This window comes from Astyanax mexicanus, chromosome 3 (genome assembly GCF_023375975.1).
Source record: "Astyanax mexicanus isolate ESR-SI-001 chromosome 3, AstMex3_surface, whole genome shotgun sequence".
NCBI lineage: Eukaryota > Metazoa > Chordata > Actinopteri > Characiformes > Acestrorhamphidae > Astyanax > Astyanax mexicanus.
In genome coordinates this window covers 35,979,597-35,996,305 of record NC_064410.1, presented here as the reverse complement: position 1 = coordinate 35,996,305, position 16,709 = coordinate 35,979,597, and the positions used below count along the sequence as shown (strand labels likewise).

At 37.0% G+C, this 16,709-nt stretch overlaps 1 protein-coding gene across 7 annotated transcripts in view; it reads left to right on the top strand.

Annotated features, from left to right (window-relative positions):
* Positions 1–15,525, top strand: part of LOC111190432 (asparagine synthetase [glutamine-hydrolyzing]-like) — a 146,035-nt gene extending 130,510 nt beyond the window's left edge. For 4 of the 7 annotated variants that reach the window (XM_049476443.1, XM_049476437.1, XM_049476444.1 and 1 more), the window contains exons 3-13: positions 2,891–3,057; positions 4,454–4,691; positions 5,183–5,368; positions 6,772–6,873; positions 7,562–7,689; positions 7,787–7,913; positions 10,510–10,616; positions 10,790–10,890; positions 12,614–12,695; positions 14,795–14,950; positions 15,203–15,525. In XM_049476443.1, the coding sequence (XP_049332400.1) occupies positions 2,891–3,057; positions 4,454–4,691; positions 5,183–5,368; positions 6,772–6,873; positions 7,562–7,689; positions 7,787–7,913; positions 10,510–10,616; positions 10,790–10,890; positions 12,614–12,695; positions 14,795–14,950; positions 15,203–15,412 (1,604 nt within the window). In that variant the 3' untranslated portion in view covers positions 15,413–15,525. Of the gene's footprint in view, positions 1–858; positions 889–2,801; positions 3,058–4,453; positions 4,692–5,182; positions 5,369–6,771; positions 6,874–7,561; positions 7,690–7,786; positions 7,914–10,509; positions 10,617–10,789; positions 10,891–12,613; positions 12,696–14,794; positions 14,951–15,202 lie in introns of all 7 variants that reach the window. The other 3 variants (XM_049476442.1, XM_049476441.1, XM_049476435.1) reach the window with 2 other exon arrangements.
* The last annotated feature ends 1,184 nt before the right edge of the window (positions 15,526–16,709 follow it).

Sequence of the window (16,709 nt, the reverse complement as noted above, 5' to 3'; positions counted from 1 at the left end):
AGTGACACACACAACTTGAACAAACTTATTTGGAAAAAAAAAACTTCAAAATTGTTAGCGCACATGTGCCATGTGGGCAGGAAATGTCCTTGTGATGTAACTTCCTTTGTGCCAGTAGACCAATATTTTTAACTCTTTCTCTACCAAAATTCCTTATGGTAACAGGGTTGCACGCATGTTGTGGGACACAACTTAATAGCATAAAAACTGTAACATGCAACACAACGTAAACAAAAGAAGTTGTTTTCATAAGTAAAGGAGATGCATATCAACAATATACAAGAGGAAATAATTTATTTAAAGCTTATTTTAATTGTTAAATTTGCCACCCAATTTGGTCACCCAAAGTGTGTCACAAGAGAAAATTACCATTTTTTGAGGTGGTCCAAAGGTCTTTAAAGGAGCTTATTTTTCCACCATATTTTACAGTTTGCCTCACAACAAGTACATTTTTCACAAAAAATAGTAATTTAGATATTATGTACATTTGAAATTGAAGTGGTGGGACAGGAAATGTACCAAAATCCTTGAATGTCCCTTCTGTAAACTACACTCCTGGTGTGAAAGTGCAATGTGTTTGATTAACTTATATTCAAGAGGTTTTTAATATGGCAAAATAAAAAAAAACCTCAGCATTTTAAAGTGGTCTCTTGCTTTTTTCCAGGGCTGCATATAGTATGGAGTTTTTATCTTTTCAGGAGCAGTGTATCTAGTCATTTTCAGTTTGTTACAGCACTAAAAAGTTATACAATTAAATATTTAATATATCTACCCCAGCATACTAAGCCCAGCTATATTGCTACAAATGGTGACAAATTATATGTTTGATTTTTTTTTTTTTTTTTGCTTTGCTTACAGGACAAGTTCTACTTAATTGCTGAGTTTTTGGTAAGTATTGCTAACATTTTGGTAAGAAATAAACATTCCATACCAAATGTGTTTAAGATTTTGCATGTTATTTTTTTTTTTTTTTTACAAATTGGATGGAATTATCAAGTTCCAGTATATCCTTAAGTATTGCTATATTTGAGTTATATATATGAGTTGTGCAAATCATTTTAATATCAAACAAAGATAACCTGAGTAAATATAAAAAGCGTTTTTTAAAAAATATTTATTTTGTCAAGGTGAAAATAGCTATCCAAACAAACCTGGCCCTATGATGAAAAAGAAATAGAACTTTTTGGAATGTCTGTATCCTGTTACATCCAGTGTAAAACTAACACATAATTTCAGAAAAAGAACAACATAATGAAAGTCAAACATGGTGATGGTCTCGAGCTGCTTTGCTTGCTGTAATTGATGGAACCATCAATTCAGCTGTTTACCAGGAAATCGTAAAGGAGAATGTTTCTCCATCAGTTCGTGAACTTAAGCTCAGATGTACTTGGGTTGTGCAGGAGGACAATGACCCGAAGCACACCAGCAGGTCCACCTTGAAATGGCAAAATAAAAAAAGGTTTAAAAATTAAGAAATTAAGGTTTTGGAATTGCCTAGTCAAAGTCAAATGATCTTATATAGGTGCCTTATGATGGAAAACCCTCCAATGTGTCTGAATTAAAACAATTCTGCAACGATGAGTGGGCCAAAATTCCTTCACAGAGATGTGGAAAACTAATTGCCAGTTATCTCCAACACAACTGTCACAACAAAGTTATCCGATTTAGGGAGCAAATAGTTTTTCAGATAGGGTCAAGATTCAAGATTATATTGTCACATCACAGAGTACAGGTGTACATGTGAGTGAAAAACGTGGGTGCAGATTCCCATCAATGCGAAGAGAACAAAATGTACAAGAATAATAAAATATAATAATAATAAAATATAATATAATATAAAATAGACATACAGATAGCTTTACAGTATAAACACTATACACAATACACTTAATAACAATAAAAATAACTGTCAGCAAGGTTTCTCATTACACATTATCTAGCTCTGTGACTATTTTTTGGCTGCTTGTCACAGCTGACACCTTGTGTGCATGCTGGAGATAACAATTGTGCAATTCATTCTAATGGTAATCCAATAAAGACAGATGTGTTAGCTAAAACAGCTGAATAGAAAACAAGTACAAAGTTGTTTGGCAGTTCATTTTGACCTGACCAGCAATTTCTAACCATGATCAGCTAGTTCTAAACTAGTTACAGGTTCTCTGTGTATAACAGTTTGATGTTTGGCATCTGGTAACATAGAGGTAAGAGAAGTAAGCCAGCAAGCAGAAGGTCGTGGGTGTAAATTCTAGGACTGATGGGGTAATTTAGGATATTGCCAAAGGTAAAGAAACTGACCAAAGAGGTTCGACATAGAGTGTAATGAAAGTAAGATTCAAGATGGTAACAATACGTGTTTCACCCACCATCAACTACAGATATCTTGAGACAAATACACAGAATTTCTAAATAAAAAGAGGCAACAGGAAGGTCCTGTATTATTGATTGTGCTTCAAGGAGTTTGATCATGCAAATCACTAGTTTAGTAAGCTTTTAAACTATACCTGTTAGCAAAGCAAACATTTTAGATCTAAGGCACAACATTTCCACTTTTTATCTTTTGGTCACATTTTCACAAAACATGAAAAAATTACCCAAATTAAATTGTGTGTTTTGACCACATTTAAATTGCCTTTAAATTATTATATTTCTCAAATTAATCTATTTTATATATATATTTTGTATATCAAAACTGGAATAAGGGTTGTTATGTGATCTTAAAGTCAATATATCTGAAGCTTTTTTAACTTTAATTGCTGTAAGATACTATTCAGGGGGAAATATCCAGTCTTTTCTCTCTCCAGAAGCAAAATGTGTGGTATATGGGCGTTGTTTGGGAGTGATGAGTGTCTGGCGAGTCAGTGCACCAATGCTATGAAGATTGCACATCGAGGTCCTGATGCTTTTCGCTTGGAGAATGTCAACGGTTTCACCAACTGCTGCTTCGGTTTCCACCGGTTGGCCATTGTGGACCAGCTGTATGGCATGCAGCCCCTTAGAGTGAAGAAGTTCCCCTACCTCTGGCTCTGCTACAATGGTGAAATTTACAACCACGAACTGGTACGTATTACTGATCTTATTTATTCTACAATAAAAGTAAATTTATCTTTAGTACAAAAACGACAGTAAATGAGTAAATTATCTGTTTGCACACATACACACACACACACACACACCCAGACCTACAAGAATTCACCCACCCACCTCAATGCAAAGATAATGCAATGAAAAAAAAAACACATATTTAAATTAAACATTTAATTAATAAGTGTGCGTAAATACAATTTGGCAATCCTAATGGAACATACTTGTATATACCTATATTTGTATATGATGCTTCATATATTAAAATATTTTAAAACGTGTATAATTCTTCCACGCAAAGTTAAATAGCGTGCATGGTAGCCATGGGAAAGTGACCAGCGTTAAATGTTGGCCATTGCTGCATTCATTATGTTTGTGTTTATACTTGCCAACCTTGAGACTTCAGAAATTGGGAGTTTTCCCAAACCTTCAAATCTCAAAAGAGCATTTGAGAGTATTTTCTTGTACTCTGAGTAGAATGTCTTTGACTGGAATCAGTTATTGCAGACTGAATGTATTGTGTGTCAAGTTAGAGAAAGGATCTAACAATACTGGAATTTGTATTAAAGAATAATACGTTGAAAACAAGTAAATTGTTAATGAAGTACTTTTACATAGTACTACAGTTCTCCCTTTTAAATACATTTACATTAACCCACTGCTTATTTTTGCATATTAATTTGCGTTGAGGGAGTGTGTAATTGCATATCCTGAAGGTTTATATTTATAATTTTTATTTTTTTTAATATTTAATAAAAAAAAATCCCAAAAATGTACAGTAAACTTTATGTATGAATTTTAATAGTGAGGTTGTAAGGAGCAATAAAGCCATTCTGCCTGAAGTACAGCGTTATACCGGAGTTTCAGTGAATGTTTTTTCCAGTGCTGAGGCATTAGCATTAGCCGCTAACTGCTGCTAGTTTACTTTGTTAAAACAAACTACATGGGAAGAACCGCTAGCTGATCGTGGCCTGGGTTATGCTTTGCTAGCGCTGCTAACTGCGGCTAGCACTCACACTTGGAAAAAATACTGGAATTCTACGCTTACTGTATATAAACAGAAGTGCCTTACTCACCCAAATAATCAGTTTTCTGGAGTGAAATCTGTGTAGATTAATATCTAGCGCTCGTTTAACTTGGATTATAACCTGCTGAATTAAAAGGGAAACATGGTGACGTCCTTGTTCACTTCAAGTATGCATTCTTACTAGTGTACCTTAATGCACCTTATCATCCGGTGCACCTCATGTATGAAAATAGATCTGAACATAGATGTTCATTAATAGTGTGCCTTATAATACGGTGCACGAAAAGTATGGTCATTTTTGAGATTGCAAACATGGAGCCTAGAATGTATTTATATTTTTTACAGCTTAAAGAGAAGTTTGAGTTTGACTGTCAGACCAGAATGGACGGGGAGATCCTGCTTCACCTGTACGATCGTTTCGGCATTGAAAAGATGAGCTCGCTGTTGGACGGCGTGTTTGCCTTCATTCTGCTGGACACGGCCAATAGGAAAATTTTCTTGGGAAGGGACACGTACGGTGTGAGGCCCATGTTCAAGCTGCTGACTGATGATGGCTTCCTCGCTGTCTGCTCAGAGGCCAAAGGTACTGGAAATTATTTTAGGATCTAAATCATTTTAACTGGAGAGCTTTTACAGTGTGTTCACTGCAGGGATGGGCTGACCGTTTTCTCTAGAGATACAAGAAAACGTTTCTAAGATTAGTTCACATCCAGAAGTATTGCATTTTGTAATTTAAAGATTTTTATCAGAATTTCTAACATATCATTTGAACCACCTACTGTCACAGCTGTAGTTTTTCTTAATTTAATTTGTGTTATTGACAGAAATTTAAAACATTTTTTAGTCAACACTTATACTAGGGATATTTTAATACTTGGAAATATTTGTGCAAATATCTTTCAGATGTAAAAAACAGTAAGTAATCTAGTTCTTACACTAAATGTATATAGAATTAAATTACTATGTTCACTAAGATAGATAGATAGTTGAGCAGGAGCTATGTACCTTGTGTAAATTGATATGTAACCGTGATGCTTATTGTTTGTGAATCTGTTCTCATTTTTTCGTCTTCAGGCCTAACACAGATCACACACTCCATGTCTGAACCAGTAAAGATCATGCCCTTCCCGCCAGGCCACTTTGAGGAGTTTAATCTGAAGCTGAGTGGAAAGGTGGAGTCTGTTCAGCTGGAACGTTTTCATTGCTGCACAGAAGAGCCCAAACATGCTGAATATGATGATGCTGAGCAGCTTGGCAAAGGTACCTCACATATATCAGAGACCACACAAATGTAGTGTTAGAGATTATGTACCTGAAAGCTAACAAATCACTCACTGTACTTTTTGTACAAAATAAATATACGTTTGCATTCAATATTTAAAGCAATAAATGAATGTAACAAAATGTATGTAAAAACTATAAGACACTATAAGGTGCACTTATTATCCTTTATTTTTTCCAAAAATCGGCTGTGCATCTTATGTATGAATTTTACCAGTCATCTTGTAAGGAGCAGTAAAGCCCCTCCGCTAAGGTACAGCCTTATACAGGAGTTTCAGTTTAGTTCTCCAGCACCAAGACTAGAGCAGCATTAGCCACTAAATTCGCTAAGCTTTTTTTCTTTCACCGTTCAGTGGTGAGTACTATCGGCCTGTAGCCTGCTGCTAATCCAGGTAGCACTGCTGGAGCAGCATTAGTATTAGCCGCTAACTTTGCTAAGCGCTAGCACTTTCCCCGTTCAATGTTGAGTAATATTGGCCTGTAGCCTGCTGCTACAGCATTAGCATTGGCCGCTAACTGCTAGATCTTTTGCCGCTTAAAGGCAGGTATATCGGACTGTAGCTTGCACTTTTACAGTGTTTAAACAAGCTATGTGGGACGAACCGCTAGCGAATCTCCCGTTACCAGAACACTAAGGGTTCCTCAATGTGGCCATGTCGGGGTATTTATTAGCACCAACCGTGGCTAGCAGTTAGCTGCTAATGCTAATGCTGCAGGGAATCTGGAAATCTAAGCTTACTGTAAATAAATGAAAGTCCTTGACTAAACAGAATTTTGAATTGAGATTTTTCAATTAAAATCACAAAACTATTAGCTAGTTTGGTCTGCTGGGCTTCAGTACCACAACTTGAGTGAGTATGTGATACTTTTAGGGTAATAATAGAAGTAAGAACAAATTAAGTAAGGTGTAAAACCAAAAGGTGGTGCGAAATCCATTTGTGGTCCATAGATTGTAACCGACCAGAAAACCAGTATAAGATTAAGGCCCAATTCCATTTCACCCCTTGGTAAGGGGTAGGGGTGTCCCGATTAGACAAAAATAATAAATTTCTCCTGCATCTGACTACTTTCTGAGGATGCTAACTAGTTAACCAGGAGCTAAGCTACAGAACGTTAGCTATCCTGATGACGTATAAGGTGCTTGAAGGGTTGTCCCAATTCTTAGAGTGGAGGATTTCACGCCTTCCCTTGTTACTCAGTTTCAAGGGGAAGGGTTACACTATGAAAAAAAAAAGAAAGAAAAAAGGGGGGTAGAGGAAGGTGGCCAAGGGGTGAAACGGGATTGGGCCTAAACTTTGCATCTATGTGAAAAAAACAGACCAGACTGATTTTGCCTTAAGTATCACCATATAGACTGGCTAAATACTTTGTGTTTTGTATAGGTTTTGCTCTAGAGACAGTGAAGAGCAACATCAGAATCCTGTTTGAAAACGCTGTGAGAAAGCGGCTGATGGCCCACAGAAGAATTGGCTGCCTCCTCTCAGGTAAATTTTTAGTTTGAATTCTACTTTATGTACTCGCATATGCTGTTGAATATACTGTAGAGCAGGTGCCTCAAACTCCAAGCCCACAGGCCATTTGCAGCCCGCAGAACAATATTTGCGTCCAGCCAATCAGGGAACAGCAGGCTTCTACTTCACATACACAGAACAGCTGCCTTCAAACCACGGAGGAGAAGTTAAAACAGCAGAAAATAAAAACTATAGAACTATAGATCACAGTGAGGTTGATTCAAAATGTAAAATCTTAAACTTATGCTTGACTACATCTGTTGCTTCATTTGAATTCAAAACGTCACAGATATGCCCACACAGCGAGCAGAGAGATCCAGTGTTCTGTCAAGTTGTGCTACCCTGTCAAACCGTGCAACCCTAGTGTATATTTAAAGGTAAAAATACAAAAGAAGCACAATATTAAACATGTTTCCAGTAGAAGTTCATGTTCTATTTTTGGACAGTCTAAAACACTATTATGGTTAAGTTATGGTAGTAAGAGTTTATTAAAATCTGTATAGATATTATTATTATTATTATTATTATTATTATTATTATTATCACCCAGCATTATTACCTCCAGCGGCCCCCAGACACAATGAGTTTGAGACCATTGCAGCAGCCACAACTAAAGCATTGACACCAAACAACCCCCCCTGCACTCCACTCTACTCTGCAGGTGGACTTGATTCTAGCCTGGTGGCTGCCACACTTGTCAAGCTGTCCAAGGAGCAGGAGTTGCAGTACCCCATTCAGACATTTGCTATCGGAGCGGAAGACAGTCCAGATATCGCTGCTGCGCGCAAGGTCAGTGCTGAATAATCAGCAAAGACGAATTTCTGTCTTTCCTGCAGTTGAAAGTGCTTTAGATTAAACGGTTGTGAATGATGTTCTTGTTTTGTAGGTAGCAGCACACATAGGCAGCGAACACCATGAGGTGAACTTTACCCCAGAGGAGGCCATCAAGGCTGTAGAGGAAGTCATCATCCATCTGGAGAGTTACGACATCACCACAGTACGCGCTTCTGTTGGTGAGTACATAAAAGTCATGGGTAGGTTCATACAGCAGTTTGGGCCATGGAATTAGTGCTAGTGTTGTATATGCCCCTCCATGGCAGCCATTACATCAGAGTTTATATGCTCTGCCCAAGCTGACCAGATGTCCGACCTGAAGCCGGGGGTTGGTCCAAGAATTCCCACAACGTTGCCTGGGCTCTGTCAGGTTCTAGAAAATGGTCTATGATGTAGGTATTTTTTTTTTTTAAAGGTGTCTCTCCACTTCAATCCAGTTTTTCTTGTTCTTTGCGAAATTCAATAAGTCTCTTCTTTTTACTGGACTACCCACCTCTGTGTGTGACATGGTTATATAGGTTTACTTAGGATCTCCGGTGTATTTTGCGTTTTACAGCGGCTCTAAAAATTTGTAAGTGGATGAACTGCACTTACCAGGGCATTGCACATATTGTAAAGTAACATATTGCAAAGACAGTTGGAAGCATGAAGTGCTATAAAATCTCCTGATAGTTGACATGTCTCCTGACAGCAGATGACATGGCTCTCTAAACCATCACCGACTATCAGTAAATCATCAATAATAAAATAATTAAACACTTAAAATAGATCCCTCTGCGTGTAATGTCTATATTATGTGATTTTCACATTTTGAACAGCATTATTGAAATAAAGTAACTTTTCAGTAATATACACAAGTATGGGGCCATACAATAGGTGTAAAAAAAACACAAAAAACTAACCATGTAGTCTGCCTGTATAAACAATTGTGTGAATGGGGCATTCACTGAATGTCAGTGTGGTACTGACACAGGATGCTATTATTGCAATTTATTGGTGAACTTTCTTGTGCAGACATTTCACCATCAACTGTCACATCGTACTGAGTTTTCTGTAGGTGTAGATGGGTATTATATTATTATATGGGTAGATAAAATGTGTAGATGTCCCAGCACTTTTGTACATACAGTTTAGTGTATGAATTAAATTCTGCTGGCTCAAAAGGGTTTTAACATGATGGGTGTTGTAAGGTCTGAGCACACCTTGCCCACACTTTTGATTAACAGGGTACAAAGAACCCAGAATATATGGGGAATTATTCAGTGAGGATAAAGTGTAAACCTTCAAATTCCATGGAATTAGAGAGAATGGGTTTCCAAAAGACTGCTCTTAAAACTGCTGAGTCGGCTCTGGAATGTTTTGCGCATCGTTTCTTTAACTGAAAAGAAATGAAAGCTGCCCAGTTTGATGGCTGTTACTCTGTCTAGCACTGGAGGCTGCTTGTCCTTTTTGTGTTTTTGGCACAATAATTGCAGGCACCTAAAATAGTATATTAAATTATATGCTCTATTTAACAATAAGATAAAATGATAGAAGGTTAAGTGAGCACAGAGCTAAGACGCTAACTTGGCTAACCTAAACTACAGAACTGGAGCAATTTACCTTTATAATAAAAAACAAACTGCTTGAGAAATAACTTATAACCCTTATTGAGTTTCTCTTGTTTGTTCCTCGATAAGTCCACGGCAGTTCTGGCAACATCATCCTGCATAAAGTGCAGAAAAAGATGAGGGATAATAAAACCCATCCATTTTCATAGTGGTGCTCCAAACCAGAAATAGGTTTACCCATCACCTCGCCTGGAACTTAACTCCCCCTCCTTGCATGAAAAATGCTAATTCAGCAGGTCTCACGGCTTGGTGGGGAGACCTGTTGAGCTAAGCTAAGCTAAGCTAAACTAAATAAACAATTCTGTAATTCTAAAAATAAAAAACAAAGAAATAAAAACTTAATAAAAAGTCAGAAAGCACTGGAGGATAATCTACACAGATTTCTCTCCTGAAAACTGTTTATTTGGGTGAGTAATGCACTTCCGTTTTACAGTAAGCTTAAATTAGCAGATTTCCACTTAGGCTAATGCCGCCTGACAGCACTGAGGAACCCTAACTGTTACGGTAAGCCAGGGCGATTGTGGTCTGAAACACGTAGCTTGTTTCAACATGGTAAATACTTCAGTTACTTAGCATGTTTAGCGGGTAATGCTAATGCTGCTTCAGCAGTGCTAGCCGGCTGCAGTTACTTACTTCTCCTTACAACCTGACTGTTAACATTCATACAAGGTGCACCGACGATTTTTGGGAATATTAAAGTATTTTAAGTGAGTCTTATAGTGCAAATAAAACAATGAACTAAATAAAAATGTTCCTTGTTTGTTAATGTATTTAGGTAAAATATCTGGTATGCCTCATTTCAAAGAATGGAATACTCTTTATAGTTTTATTGTGAACTTGTTTATGTGGCATAAATAGGTAAATATATGTAAATGAATGTGCTAGATTTCAGGTTGGAATGAATTTGTAATAGCTTGCTTCTGCAGATATTCTGCATTTTCCATATATTAACTATATGGACTGTGTTACAATCCATTCACCCTTCAGTTTTCACAATATATCAAATCTATCAGGCAAAATATATATATTTGTTCCATGATTTTGGGCTTTTAAAATGTGAATCTTCATAATGACAGGTGGCTGTTTTTTAGCCACTAGGTGTTGCCATTGCTCTATGTAGAGAGTAAGAGTCATGAAAGTTTTTTTTTCTCTTTGTGTGCTGTAGGAATGTATCTGGTTTCTAAGTATATCAGTGAGAAGACGGACAGTGTGGTGATCTTTTCCGGTGAAGGATCTGATGAACTCACACAGGGCTACATCTACTTTCATAAGGTACTGCTTATTTGAGCTTTTCAGTCATATTGAATAACCTATAACTAGCTTATTGTATTTAAGATTTTTATAAGTATTTTTCTTCACCTTCACATAGTCAACAGTGTGTATGCAGAGTATGTAAGCTTTTCTACTGAAGCTGAGAGAAAATAAAGTTGTGTTTCTTGGTCTAGGCTCCATCACCGAAGGCCGGTGCAGAGGACAGTGTGCGTCTGCTGAAGGAGCTGTATATGTTTGATGTTCTGAGAGCAGATAGAACTACAGCTGCACACGGGTGAGGAAAAACCTGTGATTATCCTAGTACATCTTATTTTAGGGCTGTCCCTAACGATTATTTTTTAAACGATTATTCTAACGATTATTTTTTTCGATTAGTCGACTAATCTATTCATTGAGAAACATATTTAAATAATTATTTTACGTTTTAAAGCAAACGATAAATTACTATATTTATATATAATAACAACAACAACAACACAAGCCTACTAAACCAAACCCCACACTTATAATCACTTACATGTACAGCACGTTGTTTAGATCTATAACGCTAAAAATGGATAAGCTCCCATACACCACAACCGTGTGTTGCACTGTTTTCTGTGACCGCTAGATTTTGTGACCACTGGCAAGTAGTTCTCAGCAGACCGGTGCACTGGCCGATTCGAAACGTGTTCGTTTCTAATGTTTACCCCGACTGGCCAAAACGGTTCAGTTTAGGGCTGAGGGTAAGGTGTAGGTATAGAAAGCTTCCGTTTTGCCAATGAACGCTCATAACCGTGAGCACTGGTCACAAAATTCCGACGGTGACAGAAAACGGTGTAACACCGCAGCGCCGACGGCGCTAGCTAAAATAACTTAAGGCAGCTAGCTTAGCTAAACACCTGAACTTATGAATAATGCTACTGTTTCTGGAAACTGCGAAATGCCATGCACAAATATAAACCAAAACTGTATAATTTCTGCCTGTGGCAGGTTTAAAACCTTTGGTAGACAGCCTTAAGTCTTTTTAAGGACACCCGCGGAGACGTAAACGGTAACTTACTGTGTGACCCTGTTGACATAGTGCTCCTAGATGTTTGCGCTTCAAGTGCTCCTTTTGCACGTATGGCAGAGGACCACATTGTTGCCCTTTTGCGTGAAATGCTCCCAAACTTTAGATGCCCGCTGGCGTTTTTTTGTAGCTGGAGATTGCTCTCCGGAGTCCAAGCTCTCTAGAGCTTAGATTCTCTGCCCGAACCCGACATGACCCGAGGCCCGCCCGTAAATCCGACCCGGGCTCCAGAAAATAGTCCGAGATGTAGGCGTCTGTTTTTTAATTATATTTTTATTTAAAAAAAAAAATAACGAAAACTGAAAGTGAAACTAAACTAATTTATTTATAAGCGCTGTTTTCACTACCGCAGTTCTACAGCGGGGGTGTTGTGCCGATTCTGTCCGCGAAGCGGGAGTCAGATTCAGCAGAGAGTCGGATTCGGCACAAACGCGGCGGCACCCCGCGGTCCGCGGTGTCAGTTGTAAGCGCTCGCGCTAGCCGCAAAATACGGCAGAAAACACTGAGGGAGCTGCAGAATTATGAATGGAGCTCTCACCAGAAAAAGCAAATCTCTCTCTCTCTCTCTGTGTCTCTCGCACGTGAACTCCTCCGCGTTTGACTTGCAGAACTGTGTTTAGCTGTTCTTAAAAATCATTTTAATTAAATAATAGTTCTATGCTTCTATGTTACCGTGTTAATTAACATAATTCTGATCATATTTCGCTCATTAAAACAGCCCGAAAACAGCCAGTTGGAATTTTTGGGCCCGATCTAACCTCTAATGCGCTCCACAGGCGCCGCCATGTTTACGACGCGCCGACGCACGTTATGCAAATCGATGTATTTTTGTAATCGATGACGTCGATTATGTCGACGCGTCGCCCCAGCCCTATCTTATTTATTTATTTTTTAAACATGACTTTGCTCTAGTTACTGAATGTTCTTTCACATCGTGTCTCATTAGACTGGAGCTGAGAGTGCCTTTCCTGGACCACAGGTTCACTGCTTACTATCTTTCCCTGCCTGAGGAGATGAGGGCACCTAAGGTAAAAAAAAAAATAATAATAATCTATGGCAGTTGCAGCATTTAATAGATGTTTAAAAAGTCCACAGTAAAAAACACTAAGGTTAAAAGTGGAAATATTAAGGACAAATTTAAATTAGGGCGTTTTCACACCGGCACTATTTGGTCCGGTTAAAACGAACTCTGTTCCGTTTGTAACTTTAGTGCGGTTCGATTGAGCAGTTGTGAAAACAGTAATCGCACTCAGGTGTGGATCAAAAGAACCGGGCCGAGACAACCTAGAGGTCGTGGTCTCGGTCCGGTACCAAACGAACTCTGGAGCGGTTCGCTTTGGTGAGAACGTTATCCGGTCTCGATCGACTCAGCTATTAAATATAGTCCATTTATTTGAGCTAAACTGCTGACAAGACGCAGTCTAAACTGATATATTAGCTAGATAATGCTAATTACCACAGCTAAAAACAAACGCTGTGTTCATGCGCGCGCAGCCGTGCTGCGTAACTCTGTTTACTGTGTTAACATCTGCGCTGCACGTAGAAACACTGTGTTTAAAAGCGCAACGTTCAGTGTAAAAACACATATATGCACTGGAACACAGAATCTTCTTGCTATATTTACTTTTTTTGTATATGTATATTTACTTCCACGCCAGGCCACGCTCTGACCAATCACAGGACACAGCCTGCTCGCGTGGTTTATTGGTGCGCATTATGGTGCGTTTACATTAATCCCTGTGTGAAACCAGGCTAAACAGAGGGAGAAAACGCTCCAAGTAAACGAACTCATCAACTGATTCGGACCAGAGAAACGAACTACAGGTGTGAAAACGCCCTTAGTTACTGACTAGATTTTATTAGATATTAGTAGCTTTTGTAGTTTTTGTAAGATATTTAATAATTCATAGAGATACTAGGCATACCAGGATAATTAATTTCTCGACCTATCAACATTAAACGATCATTTTTTGCAGATCACAATATTGCTGTTGTGTTTATTTAAGCGGAGACTTTTAACCAGACATGCTGTTCTGTTTCTGAGACAGAATAGTGAAACTGGCCTGATGAAAGCCAGTTTCATCATACTGTTTTTGATTGTTTTTTTGTATGCAGTTGGGAAGACTTGAGTTCTTAAAATTGCAAAGATCTTTAATGTTTTAATATTGACTGAACTTTAATTTCTTACAGTATTTTTTCTTTACTGAGTTGAGTTGGTCTATTTACTGTATACCAACTCTACCTCTTCACAACACAACTGATGCTCTCAAACACATTAAGAGGCAAGAAATTCAAGTAATTAACTCTTGACAAGTTCAGCACAGCTGTTAACTGAAAGCCATTCCAAGTGACTAACTCATAAAACTGATGTGCAAAGCTGTCATCTAGATCTGAAATATAAAACATATGCAGTTTTCTGGGTTATTTATCACTTATCTTTTTAACTAAATTATTCCATGTGTTTATATTTATAGTTAAGATGACTTTATTATTAATCTACAATGCAGATTTTTTTTTATTATAGCTAGCTGCAAAAAGTTCAGAAAATATTTTTTCTGAATAATACACATTAAATAGAGAATAATTAATAGAAAACAGAATACGTTTTAAAATATATTGAATAGGTTGTAGTCCAGGAACTGAATTATTTAAAACATACATTGGATAATTCATAGTAGCTAGTGAATAATTTCTAACAGATATTGAATAATTCATAGTTGATGCTGAATACTAAAAAACATAAAATATTGAATAAATTAAAAAATATATACTAAATAGGTATTAATGTTTACTGATTACTCCAAATCTACTATGAATTACTTTGTGGTACTTAATTTGTGGTTGTTACTGAATATTTTATAGTAGTTACTGAGTAATTCATAGAAGTAATCTATGAAGTTGTAAAGAAATGTGAAAAAGTAACTACTCCAAATTAAGCCATAGTAATTGCTGAATCAGTTGTAGAAGTTACTGATAGTTCACAGTTGTTACATAATAATTTATATTATTCTGAAACAGCAGTAACATCTCATGACAACTTTTGTTAAGGATATAAACCTGTTAATTGTAACATTAAACATGACACTGTTCTAATGATGCTATTAATGAACATTCTTGATTGAAACAGGATGGTGTGGAGAAGCATCTTCTGAGGGAAGCATTCAGTGGGCTGGATCTGATTCCAGATGAGATACTGTGGAGACGTAAAGAGGCTTTCAGTGATGGAATGACCTCTACAAAGAAGTCCTGGTATTCCTTCCTCCAGGAGAACATTGAATCTAAGGTACACGTACACACTCACAGATACATAACAAAATAAAAATCATGCACACAAACGCATACATCATACACACATGCACACATACACTTATACTTGCAGATGCTTAATGTATGATACTATTAGTATTATAAGTGAAATGAAAATGCTTATTTAATGAATCAAATGACAGTAATAACGTTTCTTGGCTTAACTTTTCTTTTACTACTTTTCCTTCCTTCTTCTTCCTATCTTTCTACCTCCTACCAATTAATGAAGATAAATGACTCACAGTTACAGAAGGCCAAAAAGCAGTTCCCTTATAACCCCCCTACTACCAAAGAAGGCCTCTTCATCCGCCAGCTGTTTGAGAAGCATTACCCCAGGTGCTGTGAATGGACCACCCACTACTGGATGCCCCGCTGGATTAAAGCTACTGACCCCTCCGCCAGAACCCTGTCCATCTACAAACCAGAAAAGAACCAGTAACCAGGCAGATTTAGTCAACAGACTGAACGCAGCACAATTTTACAATATTGTATTTTTCTTTTTTTCATGATTCGTTTTTTTTCACAGCTAAATTAAAACCTGTGTCAGTCTCATTTTCTGTTCAACTCTGTTTTAGAGTATTGGGATCAAATTGGTCCCTTGCTGGAATTATTGGGAGTTGGAGTTTAATCAATACCAGCAAAATCACTGCTGTCCCAAAACTTCTGCAGAGCACTGTTTGAAAAAGTCACTGAAAAGGCAGAAGTTATACAGATATATTTTCTCATAAATAAAAAATACACAAATATCCCATGCTGAAAGTAAGTAAACTGCGTGACATAATTGTGCTATTTTTGCTCATGAGAAAATTCCACATAATTCCACTGTAATGCTAATTTTACTTTATCAAGGTTCTCTTATATCTGTAGAAAATAATGAAAACCTGGACATGTAGAGACTGGAAATTACTTTTATATAGATTTTATAGAATTATTTAAAATGTCAAATGTTCTGGTTTTCCAAAAAGAGTGGGAACCCTAATTATGTGTTTGTTCTATAAATATATATGAGCACTTCATCTGTTAGTTCCATAGATTTGCATAAACTTCCATTTCACCCCACATCAGTAAATAATATCTGACTGTTAGAAACAAATGCAAAACCTAAGAGAAAAAAAACAGCTGCAGAGTAACATCACGAGAAAGGTTTTAAACTTAACATTTAAGTTTAACCTAAATGTTTAGTGACATTAAAAACAACTATTGCTCAGTAAGATGTAAGCTACTTTGGTTAGCTAGCTCACTAAAATCAACCAGCTTATGCATGTACGAAAAACTAAACATTCTTTTACACTTCATTAAATAACAATATATGTGTGAATTCTTTAATTAATCAGTAATTTTTCATTTTGTAAGTTTAATTCAATGGTATATGGAAAAAAAATGTTTAAAATGAAATCAGTTCTGAAGGCTTCGTTTTCCAGCATTATAAATACACTTTTTGAGGTTTTGCATGTGGGACATCTGAGAATATCTCAGATTTTATTTTATTTTTCTGTCTCATTGTTTTTCTGAAGCCATTTTTAATTTACCAAAAGCAAAGTAGACTGAGTGTGGTGTTATATTCCTACATTAGCACATTTCTGACATTGCTTGAGCTGCCTAATACTGCCATAGCTTTACTAAGTTTTACTAAGAATATAGTGGTCATTATATACTTGAACAACCTGCTTCATTTTTAGGTGACAACCCCTTCTACATTTGATATGTAGCCTTTTAAATTTTACTGCCCCTAAAGC